This window comes from Equus przewalskii, chromosome 27 (assembly GCF_037783145.1).
Source record: "Equus przewalskii isolate Varuska chromosome 27, EquPr2, whole genome shotgun sequence".
NCBI lineage: Eukaryota > Metazoa > Chordata > Mammalia > Perissodactyla > Equidae > Equus > Equus przewalskii.
Genome location: NC_091857.1, coordinates 11,738,415 through 11,757,205, shown reverse-complemented (window position 1 = coordinate 11,757,205; position 18,791 = coordinate 11,738,415). Strand labels below are relative to the sequence as shown.

The following is an 18,791-nucleotide window of genomic DNA, read 5'->3' as shown; positions in this document are numbered from 1 at the left end:
AAAGAGAAATGTTTAAGCAAACTGTAAATTTTCATATCATGAGTTGTGATATTAGGAAAAATATATTGGTCTTACTGTCTGCAGTATCCAATTTTTACAGTGATCTATGACTATCCATCAGTAGAGAGAGAGTTAAGAGCATGGATTTAATGGTCCATATTCCTCAATATGTGCTGATAATGCCAATTAGCACTAAAAGGATACCCAGGCACTTGAAGGCAAGAAGAGCTCTGTAGAATTCCTGGTTTTTGCTTGTAATCCATTTTCTTTTGCCTATGTCATACAAGCAGGGAATAAAGATGATGAGTTAACCTCAATCATATGCCATTTTCCATGTCAACGAATCATTCAGAAGGTGGACTGATACTACATTGTAGAGGAAGAGATCCCAGAGAGAGTTAAGCCCATCTGATGTATTAGTGCTATGTAAATTAGTATTCTAATGGCTAATTGTAGGAAAGTGCACACTTTGAGTTATTGTATCATTTTCAACTGGCTTTAAAATTTAGACCCTTCTCTTTAGATAGTTTATTTCAGTAATATATTTAGCTTCCACAGGAGAATTAGCTTGTTCTCAAATTATGTTTTGTATGTATGAAAATGTCTAGCCTTATATAGGAATACAAATTTCATAGGAGGCCAATAGCATTTTGAAATTATATTCCTGACATGCTAGCAAACATGACTTCTTTTAGAAAGAGTTTAATAACATGGTAATGTTTATGTAAAGTGGGCTCATAGTGTCACACTTGAATCTAATAAAGTGGACATCCATCATGTTGCAATAAAGAGAAGAGCTTCTAATTAAAGTAGGACATCATTGGCAGGATTAAAGTCATTTAGCGTAATTGAAAAGTGTTAATACCCTATTTTATCCTCTTCCATTGGTATTACTTCAAGGGTAAAAACATTTTAAGGTGAAAATGTGTCTTATGCCTTTAATTGAATGTTATTACCTCCTGATTGTAACGTATTGAAGCTGTTTAATTACAAACCTGGAAAATTAATTACTATATCGAGAAACAGATCCCAGAGGGTTATAATGTTCTTTTTTTGTAAGTAAATACAACATAAAAATTGATATGTCCTTATTTATAAGCCAACTTGGAAACGTATCTCAATATGATTTATTATACCCAAATGTTTTTCTTATTTGAACAACAGCAAAGCAACATAGGTCATCCAAATTAATATTACAGCCCTCCTATAAGAATTTTCAAAATTTTGTGATTAGGCTGCTTGGATTTAATATGAGATATATAGTAAACTTAAGTAATTTTTATTAAAAAAGGGAATATATTGAAATTCTTTATGATTACATGCACACTTCAGAAACATTCTGCATCTTCTTTTTTATTTCCATTGATTTGCTAATCTTGCTTAGACAGCAGGATTTATACATGGCTCCTTTAAAAGCTGCTACAACCTGCAGAAACCTTACAGCAGGAGTAGATTGGGCTGTATCTGTGTCAGTCTCAGTCACACACTTCTGAACACCTTTAGGAGAAATTCAGTTAATTACGTTCAGGTATTCAAAATGATCAGCAGAAAGTGTATTTTGCATTCTTTAGTAATGCTCAGTTTATATAACACATACATAATGATACATTCTCACCGTGTCTTATGAGTTGAGTCAGAGAAACATTATTACGCCCATCTTACAGATGAGGAAACCTTGTTCTAAAGATACTTAGTAACTAGCAGAAAGTCAGGGAGAGAGTGAGTGGTTAAGATAAAGACACAGATTTTTTAGACAATTGCTCCTTCAACTAAAGCATGCTCACTTCTTAGAGCTTATTATTTCTCATGATTTGGAAAAAGTTTCCCACTGAAACTCATTGTGTGGCATATAATCATTTCAACACTGTATTTTTTTAAGTCTGTGTATGTTCTTTATCCAACTTTATTCCCATAATTCCAATAGCTGTTGTTATTATTTTCCTTTTGAGTGGGAAAAGAATATTGATGAGATTGTGTTTGCTTCCGCAGAACCTGCTTTTCCCAAACCAACCCCAGCAGCCCAACAGTAGATGTTCTGTGTCGCCAAATGGAGACCTCACGATCACCAACATTCAGCGTTCAGATGCCGGTTACTATATCTGCCAGGCCCTAACTGTGGCTGGAAGCATTTTAGCAAAAGCCCAACTGGAAGTTACTGATGGTGCGATATTATTAGATTTGTCTTATGAAAATAATGATTTTTATCTCAAGATCCACATTTACCATGTGAAATTTTCTAATTCGTTAAGTCATTTAAATTAATGCTTGTCTTTAACTTTGAATCTAGGTAAAACAACATTTTTTAAATAATTTGTGATTTAATACCACTTATTTTCCCAAAGAAGAACATCCAAGACAATCTATTTTATTCTTAAAAATATAATGATGCATTATTTAAAGAAATGACATCACACTCAACAGTCATCTGTATATTTTTATGTAGCCTTATGCTGACATGATTGCTTCTAATGGATATTAAAAATTTTATTTTACTAGAAGAGAAAGAGAGATCATCTTTAATATTATCAGTGGAAACAGAGATGAGTTTTTACTTAGCTAATCACATTATGACATCCTATGACTTTTTAATTATACATTCACTAAGTTAAAGTCATTAAATACCTTCCAAACTACTGATGGATGCTAAAATTATTGTTTTTTATTTGCACGTATGTAGTGCGACTGTTAATTGGAGCATCTACATTCATAGTGAAAGCTGAAAAAGCTGTAGAGCTGTTCATAATCTGATTTTTTTCCAAGACCTGATTTGTCACAATTGACAGGTAGGGAGTTTTAGATATTTTGTGAACCTCTGAGCATGAATTTAAGCCTTATTCTTTGATGTCTTAAACTAAAAATCCTCTCTTGCTCTCCTATGTTTGTGAGGTTTGTGGGGTTCCCCACCCCCAGTGCTGGCTTCTGAAATATAAGAGCTTTGGTCTGTGACCTCTCTGATTCTCTTCTTTTCTCTGCTGGTGAAATTTGATGTGCTTTCATACAATTCAAATTTACATGTAGATTAAAAGGTCATTTAAAATTAATAGAAAGGCAATATTTTTTAATGTCTGTCCGTGGTATTGCCTGATTCAGCGCCATGTCAGGAATAGGAATAAATAGAAGAGACAAACATTGGCTTCGGGGACATTGAGTCGTTAATGGCCGCACCTGCTGATGCTGTGGAGATTTACTGCAATGGAACTGAAAGGAGAAGTCAGGTTCAAGGGTAGCAGTGCTGAGAAATTCTTCCTTTAGATGGGCAAGATCTTTAATCCTTCATATGTCCATTTCTTTAAAAGAAATAAAAGATAATTATTAATCTTTTTCAAGTTCTTATGTTTTCTACTATTGGCAAAAACTTTCCAGGTAGATATACTTGGAAAATAAGATATTCTGGCCCAAGCCTAAGTTTTATTCTATACTACTATGAAATGTTCCGAACATAATGCTTAAGAGCTTTACTGTAATCTAGTTGCTTATAGGATTTCACAAAAGACAGACTCTAAAATGTTTCTAAATGAAGAAGTTGTTATGGAAAAGGCAAACCATATTTGTAGAAAACAAAACTGATGAATCAGAAGAGCCAGTTGATATAACTGATACAGTTCATGAGACAGGTTAATATTCAGAATTATGTCTCATGTAATGAAAAGGAAAAATTCGTTTTGAGAATTTATGTTAGTTGATGACATAATCTCACAAAATGGTGGTAATTCTAGCTTTGTTTCTTAGGGCAAAATTAAAAGAGTGATAAGTTTAAGTCTGATGACTGAATTGGCTCTGAACATTTTGTTACAACTGACTTGAATATTAATTCCTACATTGATTTTTACTTAAGTAAGCAATCACAAAGTCAAGATTCTTTTGCAAGAACATTGAATGGGGGTTATAGAGTTATTGATTTTTACAGTAAAGTAATCTACCTTCAAGGTGTAAACACACACACGTATTATTATTATAAATAACTGTCTGTAAATATTAACTTGCTACATTGGCTGATGACTTCTATTCATAGTTTTGAATTTTTCAGATTGGTTAAGCAATTTAACAATATGTGAGCCATCATTTTTATTTTAAACATATATTTTTTGGGGTGATCCAGGGCAATTGTGAGCCAACTGAAATTCCACTGTAGAATGAAAACATATGTCATGTTCAGAGAGACAAGCAAAACATCTATAGCAATGTTTCTGTTGTTACATTTTTGCATTTAGACTCCTTTCCTGGAAATATTTTTAACTCAAGTGTTCATAGAAGTTGAGATTGCTAATGGTGACGAAAGGTGCTTGTTGAGTGATAATTTACTGATTGTAGATAGAGCTAAGATGCTTCAATATACTTGAATTTCAAAATATCCCTTTAAAAGACCTTCTCACTAATTCGTTGGCACTGTTCGTTTCTTTTCTTCTGCTCTTTTTTTCTCTCAGAAAATTAGAAAATTGTAATGAGATTTCTATGAGTAGAATCAATAGAATCTAAAATAACTGGAGAGAAGGAACATATTTATATCTTATATTGACAATAAATGTCACACCATGATCTTATATGAAGGTTTATTGGGGATTTATAATGCATAGTTAGAGAAAACTATGGAATTGTTCACAGATCACTGGAAATCCTAAATGTTCATTTAACCTTTGACTTTATTCTCATGGAAACCTGTGGTCATCTTTCACCCATAATATCCTTGAAACTGAAAATTCCTCTTGCCAGGAGATTTTCAATTATTTTATTGATCAAATTCATTTAAAAGACCATGAGCTACTCATTTGGGCAGTAAAAAAGAAAGAAAGAAACTAATTATATGTCTTTCGGCTATATCTAATAATTTCAGGGATATGAAAATAAAAGCAGGTTGTAAGAAGTTACCTGAATTCTCTCTATATATATTTGAAACAAAGAAGTAACGTTATTTAAAATTAAATAAATAGTTTCTACTCTGGTAATGCAGACCCATTTTTCTCACTCAACTTAAAAATTATTCATAATGTTTTGTGTTTGGCCCTCCATTTTTGACCCATGAAGAAAATAAATTCCATGAAGCTTTGAATTTGGATATCTATTTGCACGATTACTGCCAGATGTGAGAATTAGCATAACATTGTACTTTCACATTCTCTGAAGATTATTTTATTTACTTCTCAAATGAAGAATTTGATCAAGAAAATCAGTGAAATAAAAGGTTCTAGTTTTTGTTTGTAAAGAATACACAAACAGTATTTTTTTTCCTTAGGTTTTTATAAGGTTTTCTACATACACACATACATTTTAATATATATTTTGATGTATTCGGTTTAGGTTGATTGGAAATCCACTGTATCTTGATACGCAGAGTACTTATATCATAACTTCTATTTTAAATTAAAATTTGGCTTTCTCATGGTAGGATCTAAAAGGGCTACTTAATTTAATGATTTATTTTCCAAAACTCTGAACTCTAGTAATAAAGATGCAAATAGGTTGAGAAATAGATAATCATATAAACTGGTATTTATAGAAGATGGTAGACAAAGGAGATTAGAGCATTAATAGGCAAAATGACGTTTTTGATCATGTATGTTGCAATACAGGATGAACTTCTTGAGAAAAGACACCATTTCACTTCACAGTTGCTTAGCAATAAATCAAATCCACCATTCTTTTTTCCTTTCTGTGGAAGTTTTATAGATATATATGTATAATATAATATATCTATACAATAAATTATTTATGCAATACAAATTATTTATACAACAAATATATGCATATATTTACATGTATGATATATATTATATATTATACATATTGTATGTATGTATGTGTGTATATATATATAAAATACATATATATATATATACACACAATAAAAAGCGTATTTTGGATAATTAACCAAAATCTAAGCTAAGTTTATAAAACTTTCTCTTAAGAAAGCCTTCCTTAGACCTGGTCATGTCAGTTTCATTATGAGGTGATCTTCTAATGACCTGTAAATGAAAGCTTGCCTCCAATCGACTCCATATTTTCATCACCCATTTAAATAATACTATACATTCTGATATACTTCCTAAATCATTGTGAAATACTTTAAAGGCGCTGAAAATACTACTATTAATCAATATTTGATAAAGAACACACTGAACTAAAAGTTATGAAGTTATAGAGAATTTACCCAAATGAACACAGGAATTGATATATATAAACATTGATTTTGCATGAAAACCCGATTTTGTCATACTAGATGGTTTTTCTTTGCTTAGTTGCAAAGACAAATTAAATCATATTATCTAAATTATATTACTATAACCTAAAGCCCAGTCTCACAATTTTGGAAATGAATTATTTATAATCTTGTATTTTAACATAGCAAAAATATTATCTTTGTAAATACAGCATGCAACTGGTGCTATGAAGGGTAAAATTATGTATTGTACATATATTTATAATAAAAACAAAACTGAAAATTTACTCCACCCATATGGTACTCCACAGGCTTTCTTATATATGCATATGAGATAAAATGGACATTTTATGAACAACTGTCATAAGCTCTCTGTATTTGCATTTTAATTTTAATATGATTAAGCCTTTCAATAATACTAGGCCTCTCTAATGTCATACTTTATCCCATAATCATCTTGATTATAGGTAATTCAGAATAAGTTATAAACAATAGTAGAGTCTCAGTATAGTATCTATAGATGTATGTATATCTATCTATATATAGATAATAGATATATGACGGATATAGAATATGCAGAATATAAGTAATATATATGACTTTTGGGCTTTAACCTTACTTTCAATATCAAGATGACTGAATTTCAGAGAAGTTAAAATTTCCTGAAAATATGTTTATCCTTTAGTTTTGACAGATAGACCTCCACCCATAATTCTACAAGGCCCAGCCAACCAAACGCTAGCAGTTGATGGTACAGCATTGCTGAAGTGTAAAGCTACTGGTGATCCTCTTCCTGTAATTAGCTGGTTAAAGGAGGGTTTTACTTTTCTGGGTAGAGATCCAAGAGCAACTATACAAGAACAAGGAACGTTGCAGATTAAGAATTTACGGGTAAGTAATATTGGACTTGTATTTGAATCTTCATCTCAAGATAAGTACTGCCCTAGAGAAAAACTGTTGTGAACTTAAATCTCACATCCCAGCATGATGCTGTACATAGACCGTGTTATTTCTTATTTTACAAGTAATGAATTGAGACTAGAGGGAAAGTCATTGTTTTTATGTTAATCATAAAAGTGTAACAGACCTAGATACTTTTTACTCCTTTATTGCAACCCATATATATGCAATCAATGAAACTAAAAATACATAAATAATAAATACATAAAGTTAATGATAGTGATGGAATATTTAAAATAATTTGAAAGTGACAAATCCTTCTGATTTACTCTCATGAACAAAGGAAGTTTGTAAGGAAATGTGGGTAAATTGGCTTGGCCAGTTATGTGGAAAAAAAAATCAAGAGATGAGACTGAATCCATAGTAAACAGGCCTGGCTATTTGGTGGAAAATCTTAAATTTTAGCTTAATTGCTGTGGCGTTTAGATTTAAACTTGTGGGCAAGAACAAGCCGTTGCTGGTCTTTTAACAGAAGATAGTATGATAGAGAATGACAATTCCTGCTGATTTAACAAGTTAGACATGCTTCTGAAGCAAATCAACATAAATGTCTACTTCTGAATATCACATTAGCTATCTACTGCTATGTAACGATATTAGCAAACACTTAGAGGCTTAAGGCAACACATTTATTATCTCATAGTTTCTATGGGTTAGAAGCCTAGGCATGACTTAGCTGGGTCTTCTGCTACAGGGTCTCACAAAGCTACAATCAGGTATCAAGGTTGTGGTCTCATCTAAAGATTGATTGGAAATAGATTTGTTTCCAAGCAAGGTGATTGTCAGTAGCATTCAGTTCCTTCTGGCTGTCAGACTGATGAACTCAACTCCTTGCTTGCTGTTGACTGAAGGCTGCCTTTAGTTCATCCCTTGCCATATGGATTTTCCCAACATGATTGCTTGCTTCCTCAAAGTCAAGGAAGAGAGTCCCCTAGCAAGACAGGCATTACAATCCTATGTAACATAATCATGAATATGACATCTGTCATTCTTGCCATATTCTATTGGCCAGAAGCGAGTCAACAGGTCCCATACACACTCACAGTGAAGGATTACATGATGTATGAATACCAGAAGGATGCCTGCCCTCCACAAGTATATTCACTTCATTCAATCAAATATAGAGAGCCTCCCCTCCGTGTAGCAGGTACTGTGCTAAAGCTCAAGAGTTGTATATGTTATAGTCATCCTAAGATTGAGAATGAGAGCTACAACTGAGATAGATGATGTAATGGCACTTGAAGAAAGATTTATTGAAAATGATTTTGCAGAAGAACAATTAGTAGAATGTGGTATCTAGGGAGAAATTGGGAACCAAGATGAAGGAAAACTAGAAAACAAAAAAGATCTTGTTGAATTTTCCCATTCAGAAGGCAAAAGAGGTATATATAAAAATATTTTTATGACGCGTATTTTCAAATGATCACAATGTGTCTTCTTCTCTTACAATGGAAATATATTTACAATCACATGCTTATCTGTGATTTTTATCAGCGTATCATGCAGGTACATATACCAAACAGAAGAATGACTATTTTTGCATCATATGGACACACACAGAAACACATAAATCTTTAACTTATAATAAAATTAATATGTATAATTTTTTTGTTTTAATTTTGAGACAGACATTAATTATTGCTCTAAGTAGGAAAAAAACTGTCAAATTCAGTTAAAAGAAAAATAAATTAGTATAGATTTTTAGCCCGTCTTTTTTATTGATTGTAAATTAATTGTTAACCTTCTTTGAACAAAATGGAGTTATTAAAAAATTAATGCCAACTCTCCTTGAGTAAACACTTTAAACTCCCTCTCTGGGCTAAAGGCAGACATGGGCCGTGGAGGTTAATGGATTTTCTCTGTACTGCTGAAGTAAAGGGTGTGCTTGAATAGGCAAGATCCCCAGTAGTGTTTGAAAGAAGCACTTAAAGGTGGGTGTTTGATGACGTCACACAAACTTGCAGACTTCTGACAGGATTCTGAGCAGTCTCTCTGAGAGGCAAGCTCCTGGGAGCTTGTCTGCAGCCAACGACACAAGGAGAAGGTAGGTGATGGAGTGTGCCAGCACGTTAATCTCTTTTTAAGCACATGGTTAAGGCAAAAAGGAGAAGGATCAAAAAGGTATGAAGCACTCATGATCAGAAAAGACATTATTTAAAGTTAAAGGAACAAAAATGAATGTGGTAGTGGTGATGGTGATACAAGAGTGACTTTTAGCAAGATGTTTAGGCTCTTGATCTCACTTTTGATAAACTCTAAAATGAAAAAATTGTTCTTTTCCCGTAAGATGACCGTCTTTAAAGGGAGATGAATGTTTTACAGTACTTCACTTGTACGGTCAAGAGACGGTTTCTGTAGGTCATATTTCTTTGTGTCTCACTCTTTCTCTTTTGGTACTTAAGGCAAGGGGGAAAAATAGTGTGATGAACACTGCGTTCTCATAGTCCAGCTAATTGGTAATTGAATCTGTGTCTTCTGAGAAGTAGAATATTCCAATACTCATTAAAACATACCTACCACAGCTAATGTCAGACTTGTAGCTCCACACAATGACAAGGAGATGCAGTTAAGAAGCATTACCTCCATACTCGTCTTTTAGCATTTGCACATAATAACAAGTGCTACATTTTAGTTCAACAGCTATAATAAAATGCAAATTCTTTACTCTTTCACAGACCATATTCAAATGAACATCCCATTAAAATCCAACCTGGGCTCATTATATTTAGTTTGCGAGTGATGCTTCTTCAGTGCAAAGATTTCTAATGACTATAATGCGTGCACAGCCACATTTAAAAGAATGGCTTTTTCTACAATGGCTATCCCCCATCATCCCTTTGTATAATAGAAGACAATCGTACTGAGATAATATGGCAAAGAGTGACGTGCCACTGCAATTTGAAACTTAAGTTAAAATACATAATGACGTCTAAAATCAATTAAAATGGTGGAACGGCAGTAACATCAATGCACTAATGATTTACCCGAGAATCAATTGTGGAAGGTTGAGTCATCTATATACACTTGCAGTTTGAACCCAGCAGATATTATATTCCATGAACTCCCATATTTCATCAACAATTAAACTCATGTTCATCACAGAATCTTAATTCTGCATCTCCTGGCTTGCCTTATTCTTTGGTCCTCGTTTCTCTTCCCCCCTCACTTTTCCTTTATCCCTAAACTAGTACAAGTGAATGTTGTTTGCAGAGTAAGCCCACAGGACTCAACCACAGAGAGGATTTTTGAGTTACATCTTTTATTGATTTGGGACTTTTCTCGAGATATAATCACAGAATCTTCTGCTTTTACATTTGTAAAAGAGGACTTTTGATTACATTATCAACTATTTCTAGAAGTCTGTTGCTACTCAATGAATAGCTAAAACCTTGGAAATGGCAATTTAAAAGTATGCTTAAAAAAGAGTTATGTATTAGATTATTTCTCTGATTCCTTTCAGCTCTAAATTGCAATGATTCCATAAGCTTAGTTTGTCTGGTTTTTAATGATACAACTTTATTTCACTTGATGTTGCACTGCTACAATTTAAATACGAGTACTGATCTCTTTAAAGGGAAAGATTTAGTTTTCCTTCTTTTTTTTTTAATTTTTCTGTCTTCACTTTTCTCTTTGTTTTTAAAAGAAAAGGAAGGATTGGCCCCTTATTACCTCAGTGTTTATTTACTCCTGGGTACATTTTATTCATTGAAATATAATTTATTGGAGACAGAGAGAACAGCTTTGCTTTACTGATCTCCGGAAGGTTATAGGATTCTGAAAAATCTTGTCCTGAGTTGTCCTTATCTAATTCTGACACAAGGAAGCCCAAACAAAAACTGGAGTTAAAAGATAAGATACTACTTTGGAGGCAAGAGAGATGGACAAACAGAGTTTATCAGAAAAATAACATTTAGTTGTGGAAATACAATAAAAAATCTTTGAGTCACTATTATGAAAAAAAAACATTATATGTTTATTTTAGTATTTTTTGTATACGTATGATTGACTCTAATGTACAATTTACACAGCCAAATGATACATCACATTTTAAGAAATTATATATTGCCTTGTTGAGCCTGAGTAATTATTCTGCAAATTAATTAAAACAACTTACTTCTCTCTCTTCCTCGCATACTAGATTTCTGATACCGGCACTTATACTTGTGTTGCCACAAGTTCAAGTGGAGAGACTTCCTGGAGTGCTGTGCTGGGTGTCACAGGTGGGTTCGTTGTGAATTATCCTGACAGAAGAAATCTTGAGGCCATTTTAGTGATTAGCTGATTATCAAATTACAAGTTAAAGAGAGATCAAGATTTTAAATTCATTGAATATAGAAATGAAGTCTTATGCCATTTTTAACTCCTGCACCGCTTGGCACACAGCATTGCCTAGATGCCATTTGATACATTTGTCCTTGATAACCTTGTTATTTTATTTTCTCTCTCTAAAGAGCAAGCAATTCTAATGATCCTGTGTAAAAGTAAAGTTAACATTTAGTCACATGTAGGAAAAGCAAAGATTCACTTATATACTTCTGATTCATGAGGATGAATTGCTCGCTGTCTAGGTTAACATCTTTAATAGACTATTTTCCTTCTTTTAAGCATTGTTGTCAGCTTGTGCAATCAGGAATGAAGCCTTTTCTGTTTGTCCTCTATAGAATCTGGAGCAACGATCAGTAAAAATTATGATTTAAGTGACCTGCCAGGGCCACCATCCAAACCGCAGGTCACTGATGTTACTAAGAACAGTGTCACCTTGTCCTGGCAACCAGGTACCCCTGGAACCCTTCCAGCAAGTGCATATATCATTGAGGCTTTCAGGTATGCAACACTCTCTTTTTCGCCATTGGGTTTTTCTTTAGCTCCTATGTCCTAAAATCTCACGTGAGCTATCCCACTACTTTATTTTAAGGACATGTTCAATCAGTGTATTTGAAGAATTATCTTTTATATCTAACTTTATTCAATAATACACTTTAGGGTTTTTTTCACTTATACCTTAGTTATTAGATTAAATATTCATTAGTTTGTGACATAATCACTTAGCTCCTTTCTTTACCCTGAGTACTGTAAGGACCTAAGAAGAGAATTTTGGCATTAGAACTAGGCAGAAAATAATTTAATTAGGCACAGCTGCTTTTTAAGTTATGCAGCTTTTACTGAGGCATAGAACCCGAACCCTGAAACTTGGCTTCCTAATAATTGGAGCAGAACTTAAAATAATTCTAATGCTTTTGTGCTATATATTTGAATACATCTATTGGGTAGGCCTAAGAGAAAATTAAAAACTACAATTAAGAAATCAGTTCTGTGCACTTCTGGTTGCTGAAAGGAAAAGGTATGTCCAGTTGCTATTTTAAATAATTGTCATCAATTTAAGGATACTATAGACTATAAATTAGCAAATAGCGCTATAAAATTTTCTTATGACAATGTAGTAAAATACTTACACAAATGGGAAAATGTAGCTTCATATTCAGCTTCCATGTGCTTCTATTTGCCATTTTGGTAATGATAGCCACTGTCCTTTGTAAGCATTTAGGACAAATCATGACTTTCATTTTAGGCCTCCATAATCTATTTAAGGTAATGGTCAATACATAGTTTTCAAATTTCAAAATAGTATTTTTCTATAATTTTTATGCTTTGATGCCTAAGGACTTCTGAAAGATAAACAGAAAATCACATTTTTTCCTCATTCTAAACAAAAGCAGCATTTGACCCTAGGCGAAGTGCTCTAAATGCGCATTCCATCTGTAGCTGGCTGTTGAGGGGTCCATACATGCAGATTCAGAGATATTTCACCATTCCAAGATAAGAAATCACAATATTGTGTAATGTACAATTTTATTAAAAATGTGACCAAGGGAAAATATTCATTACATGCTTCCTTTCTTCTTTTACAGATATGTAGTTTTAGAAGGCTCTATTATAATATTGCATGTGGAATTGATGCAAAAGAAAACACACCTTGTAAAAGGAAAATGTATTGGCATAATTTACTCTGTAGTCCATTTATTCTTTCTACAGGTTAATTCTTTTCAAGGTATATATATACATTTACGAGGACCATATTTACTGTATAAACTTGATGTTGTGATCTTGGCCTCTGTTCCTTTTACAGGTATTCATTTAGTGGGCTGCTGTGCATTAGCAAAGGGCTGTCACATCTCCTGGGCTGAGTTTAATTTTGTTGTGCATGGCACTTCCGTTAGGTGGGCTCGGCTTTGTTGTTGAATAAACTGAAATCATCCAAATGTTTCATTTATTGGGCTGAACACTTCAAGCGTTGTGTGTGTGTGTGTGTTTAATTTTCAGCCATTAACCTTTGTCATTGATATCCAACTCCATTTCCAATACCTTTATGACTGTTCTTTAAAAGAAATTTCTGTTCGTGTTTCAGCCAATCTGTGAGCAATAGCTGGCAGACGGTGGCAAACCACGTGAAGACCACTCTCTACACTGTGAGAGGACTGCGGCCCAATACCATCTATTTATTCATGGTCAGAGCCATCAACCCCCAAGGTCTCAGCGATCCAAGTCCAATGTCAGATCCCGTGCGCACACAAGGTAATTCCAATAGCTGTAAACATGGCTGGTTCTAGAAGAGGCGTTAAACAAATCTTTAAGAACAAAGGGCTTGCATGAGGAAAGATAAATGTGCCTGCGTTGCTTGTTATAATGATTTACTAGACCTGATCCAGTGAAGGAGCAGGAAACTTGCAGGTCACCTTGGTGAATGTGTCTTCTTTCTGTAACTGGCAAGGTCTATTTAGTAAAAAATAAACAAAATAATTGGGTACACTTACAGAGTAAGAGTAAGAGTGAGTCAACTAAGTTAGCACTTTAACTGTATTTCCAAGGGAGGAAAAATGTTTCTCCTTTGAAATTGATTATACAAGAGCACAAAGTGATCTTTAGTGGATAAGATTCCCAGAAAGGCATATCAAAATCATTTCCTATTGTTCAGGAATTCTGTGTTTATGGTGCAGTAGCTCTCAGGGTGAGGTTCCCATAGCAGCAGCATCTGCATCACCAGGGACCACGTTAGAAATGCAGGATCTCGGGCTCCAGCTCCGAAACTCTGGGGGTGGACCCAGCAATCGTGGTTAAGGGCCCTCCAGGCGATGCTGATGCTCCAGTCTGACAAGCATCGCTACAGTGTATTTTATTAAACCAGATGTTTAAAGGAGCAATTTATTTCAGAAAGCAGTAAATCAAGTTTTCTTCCTGAGGTATGTGATTCTTTTGACTAATTTAAAAAACCCACCCACAATATTATAACATAAGATCAAAATGGAGGATTTCTCATCTCATCTTTTGTAGCCTGTCTCTTCAAACTGAGAAGCCACTGGAGTCTAAAGGTTCATATAGGATGTTGCATTATAATTTCCCTTCCTCCTAGTAGATGGAGGGAATTAATAAAATAGAAATGGTGGCTTTATTTTTTGTTACAACCTGCTTCCCACAGGGTTCGTGAGAAAGGGTTAATTATTTCTTATTTGTAAAAGGCTTTGAACAAGATATAATTCAAAGTGGTATTTTTATGCTATGAAAAGCACCATACAGCCATAAAATATTATTATAATTACAATGTAGCTCAGTGATAGTAACCAGCGTGCTATTATAGCAGAGAAGGGCGCCTTAAAGGAATCAAGTGAAATAAAGTCACCACGTGATTTTGTAACGTTACTGACATGATGACAGTCAAGGGAGGAGGGAATGCTACTTTGCTATTGTTCTCTAAGCAGTAATGTGATTAATTTTCCAAGATGATAAAGGGCCTGTAGGTAAAGAACCTGTCTCCAGGGAAAGAAAAAGTACAACAAGAATTTGAAGACCTGAAACTGGTTATATTTTACCTTACCTGGATCCAGTTACTTTTAGTGTCTCTGAATTTAATGAGTAAATTAAATTATTGAACTTGAAAAGGAAGAGGTGTATGGTTTTAAGTCAAGAAATTACAGTACTTAGGTCATTTTGACCTGTGTAGATAGAAATAGTCAGTTTTTATGTGTAGCTGCAGTGGAGGGTGGGGAGATAAGAGGATGCCGTGGTTAAATCCAGCAGACCTCCTTGATCATTCCATAACTGTGCCAGTCACTAAGTCTCAACTCGTAAAACAGCTTCTTGGTGAAAAGGTCAAAAAGGATTAATCAAAAGTTGTTTGTGATCTGGCTTGTTCCAGTTGACAGACTATATAGAGCAAAAGACTTATGTTCTCTTAACAGATATTTAATAGGAAAACTCATGTTTTGTGTCTGAATGTCAGGATCATTTTTTGACACCACACTTTCAGCAGATTTGCATTCTGCAAAGCACTTCTTTTCAAAGAACACTTGGCTATGTGAGCTCCTATTTTTCAAAAATATTAAATAGCGTAGAATCTAGAAATCTTTTATTTTAGTAACGCAGCAAATATTTCCACCATCTACATCACAGTAGACCACAGATATATGAGCAGAGGTTAATATTATCACGCAATATTAATAATATTTTTTTTCTAAATCAGGTAAAACTCTCTGTGCTGTTTATGTTGAGGATGAAAAAAGTGGAACTGGGAAAAGATCACCAAAGTGTAGTTCTCCGTTATTTATGTCCCAATTTAAGTTAGTGCACCCAATTTAAGTTCTGGCTGAGATACGCACTTAAAAATATTTTTGCAAGAGTGTGGCATTGTGGCTTGAGAAAATAGGAGAAAACAAGATTAAGAAAATAAATCACTTTAAATTGGACTTCCTTCCTTAAATAAGGTGGCCTGAGGAAAAAAAAATCAATTTAATATTGCAGTGCACCAGTTAAAGAAGTTGATTTCAGTATGTGTGAAATTCAGTGCTTGAGGTCAATTTGATGGACTTGGGTGTCTATATTTATTTTTCTTAATGGATACATAGAATATTAGACAGTAGAGTAGTATTTGGGTGAGTGGTTTGGGTGAGTGGTGAATAAATGGACAGAACAATGTGTGTCTGAGAGTATGTCATTCTACCTATCGCACTTCTTTCTTCCTCCTCCCCATCCCCCGTCATTTCCAAAAAAACAGCTGTGCTATGTTTTGTCAGATATTGGAGTGTTGTTCAAAATTTATTACTTTGGAGCTTTTTATCTGTATTCTAACTTTTTTAGTCAAAAGTATTTTTGTGAATTTGGGGGCTTCTTTCCCTCCTTCCCCTCACTTTGTTTACCCTTAGTGACATAAATCACTTCCCCAGTCCTCCTGATTACTTTCCCTCTCAGCTCCCAGACTGAAACAGGTCACAGAGTAAGAACACACTATCTGCCAACTGGGACAAAAGATTAAACAAATTCCTAAACAGCAGTTTTCATATATGGTCCCATTAACTACTAGCGACAGTCGTTCAATATGCTAACATCTGTATAAAACTGATGTTTCTAGCGAAGTCTTACAGCACATACTTTGTTAATAAGAAAATAATAGCTCTCCCTTAACAATGTGTTTGAATGGGGGTGAGGGATCGCCAGCACTCTTTTATTAATATTATTTTAGTGAAGATAAATATCATCTCTCAAATTACATCCTAGCATGGTGGTATGTATAGAAATATGTTTTAATGTTTTTTGGTCACACAGGGTTTTTCTTTTTTTCCCTGTAATTATTTCTAGTGGCATAATATTGGCTTATATAATAAACATTGGAATTTTACTATGAATTTTTAAAAATTGGGAATGGTTATCTACCTGTAGATATCAGCCCACCAGCACAAGGAGTGGACCATCGACAAGTACAGAAAGAACTAGGTGATGTCATTGTCCGTCTTCATACTCCAGTTGTATTGACTCCTACCACTGTTCAAGTTACATGGACGGTAAGTTTTCAAAGGTTATATAATGGTAGTAGCTTTTATTCCTTTAAGAAAACAAACGAAACAGAAAAAAAGAAAATAAACAAACCAAAAAGTAGTAAAAAACACCCTCACCTTTTAAAATCAAGGTGTAATCAATGATAAAAAATATTCAATAGATAAAGAGTAGAGTAAAAATAGATTGAGTACAATATAAACATGACATATTCTGTCTTCTGAATTTTTAGCAGCTTTTTTGAAATATAATTAACATACTACAGTTAAGGTGTACAACTCAATGTTTTTTAGTATATTTACAGAGTCAGGCAATCATCAGCAAAATGTGGCTTTAAAACATTTCATCATCTCAAAATGAAACCCTGTACCCATTAGCATTCACTCCTCCACTCCCTCTACTTTAGCCCTTTGCAACCACTAATCCACTCCGTCTGTAGATTTGCCTGTTCCTTTCATATGAATGCAATCATCTTACGTGTGATCTCTTATGTCCTGCTCCTTTTACTCAGCATGTTTTTGAGATTCATCAGTACTTTATTCCTATTTATTGCTGAATAGCATTCTGTTGTACAGATATATCACCTACATCTGTTTATCTATCCATCAGCTGATGCACTTTTGAGTTGCTCCTACTTTTGGCTATTATGAATGATGGTGCCATGACCATTTGTGTACAAGTCCACATATGTTGTCCTTTCTCTTGGTATAAATGTAGGAACTATTGAGTAATATCATAACTCTCTGTTTAACATTTGGATGGACTGCCAAAATATTTTCCAAAGTAAAATATTATACCATTTTGTGTTCTCACCAGCAATATTTGACGGTTCCAGTTTTCCCTGATCTTTGCCAATCTCTCACGTCCTCACCAACACTTGTTATTCTCTGTCTTTTTTTTCATTATAGCCATACTAGGGGGTGTAAAGTGGTGTACGTCATTGTGGTTTGGATTTGCATTTCTTTAGTGATATTTTGCATCTTTTCATGTGCTTTTGAGCATTTGCATATCTTCTTTAGGGAAATGTCTGTTCAAGTTCTTTGACCATTTTTAAATTGGGTTGTTTGTCTTATTTTAGTCTTGTAACAGTTTTTTTTATATTGGATACAGATCCTTTATCAGATATATGATTTGTAAATATTTTCTCTCAGTGTGTGGGTTTTTACTTTTTTAAGGTGTCATTTGAAGCATGAAAGATTTTAATTTTGGTGAAGTCTTCTTCTGAATTTAAATCGACCATCTTTACATTCTTTTAGCTGAATCTCATCCAGCAGAACCAAAACATGTATTTAATTTTAACAATTTGACATATATAGTAAAAAAATTACTGGATTTTAAGAAATAAATTGATTTTTAATATATACTAAGAGTGTTCAATTCCATGCATTCTTAAATGTCACCCTCCCCACTGTTATTTCAAGATGCTAAATATTTTGATCATGTGTTAGCCACTGCAGTGAAAACAACAAATAGAATACAAATGTCAGTATTAGTTATATTAGAGAATACTAACACTTGTGTATGATTTGTGTCAACATGTATGTCTATGTTTTGAGAAGAGCCAGATAATGTTCTTCCCTGTGCCTAATACAGTTATTGCCAACTTCTCACTTATGCCCAAGATCTCTCTACTATATCCTCTAAAAATCCGTAAGAAAATATATCAGGATGACAGAGGAGCACATCTTCTTTAAGCTCTCTGTCTATGTGCTAGATCTTGTATGCTGTATGGACATTTGAGTTAGAAACACCTAGAAAAAATTTCACTTTACTTATAGTATTAATTATAAAGTATGTATAATTATGTCTCTATCATTATTGTTGTTGTTGTTGTAATGGAAAAATAACTATAAAT

The 18,791-nt window shown here is 33.8% G+C and overlaps 1 protein-coding gene across 36 annotated transcripts in view; it reads left to right on the top strand.

The window, feature by feature from the left end:
- ROBO2 (roundabout guidance receptor 2) overlaps nt 1–18,791 on the top strand; it is a 1,565,981-nt gene that overhangs the window by 1,464,719 nt on the left and 82,471 nt on the right. For all 36 annotated transcript variants that reach the window (XM_070597586.1, XM_070597587.1, XM_070597572.1 and 33 more), the window contains 6 exons: nt 1,990–2,161; nt 6,840–7,045; nt 11,253–11,334; nt 11,776–11,938; nt 13,521–13,687; nt 16,823–16,944. In XM_070597586.1, the coding sequence (XP_070453687.1) occupies nt 1,990–2,161; nt 6,840–7,045; nt 11,253–11,334; nt 11,776–11,938; nt 13,521–13,687; nt 16,823–16,944 (912 nt within the window). The remainder of the gene's footprint in view (nt 1–1,989; nt 2,162–6,839; nt 7,046–11,252; nt 11,335–11,775; nt 11,939–13,520; nt 13,688–16,822; nt 16,945–18,791) is intronic.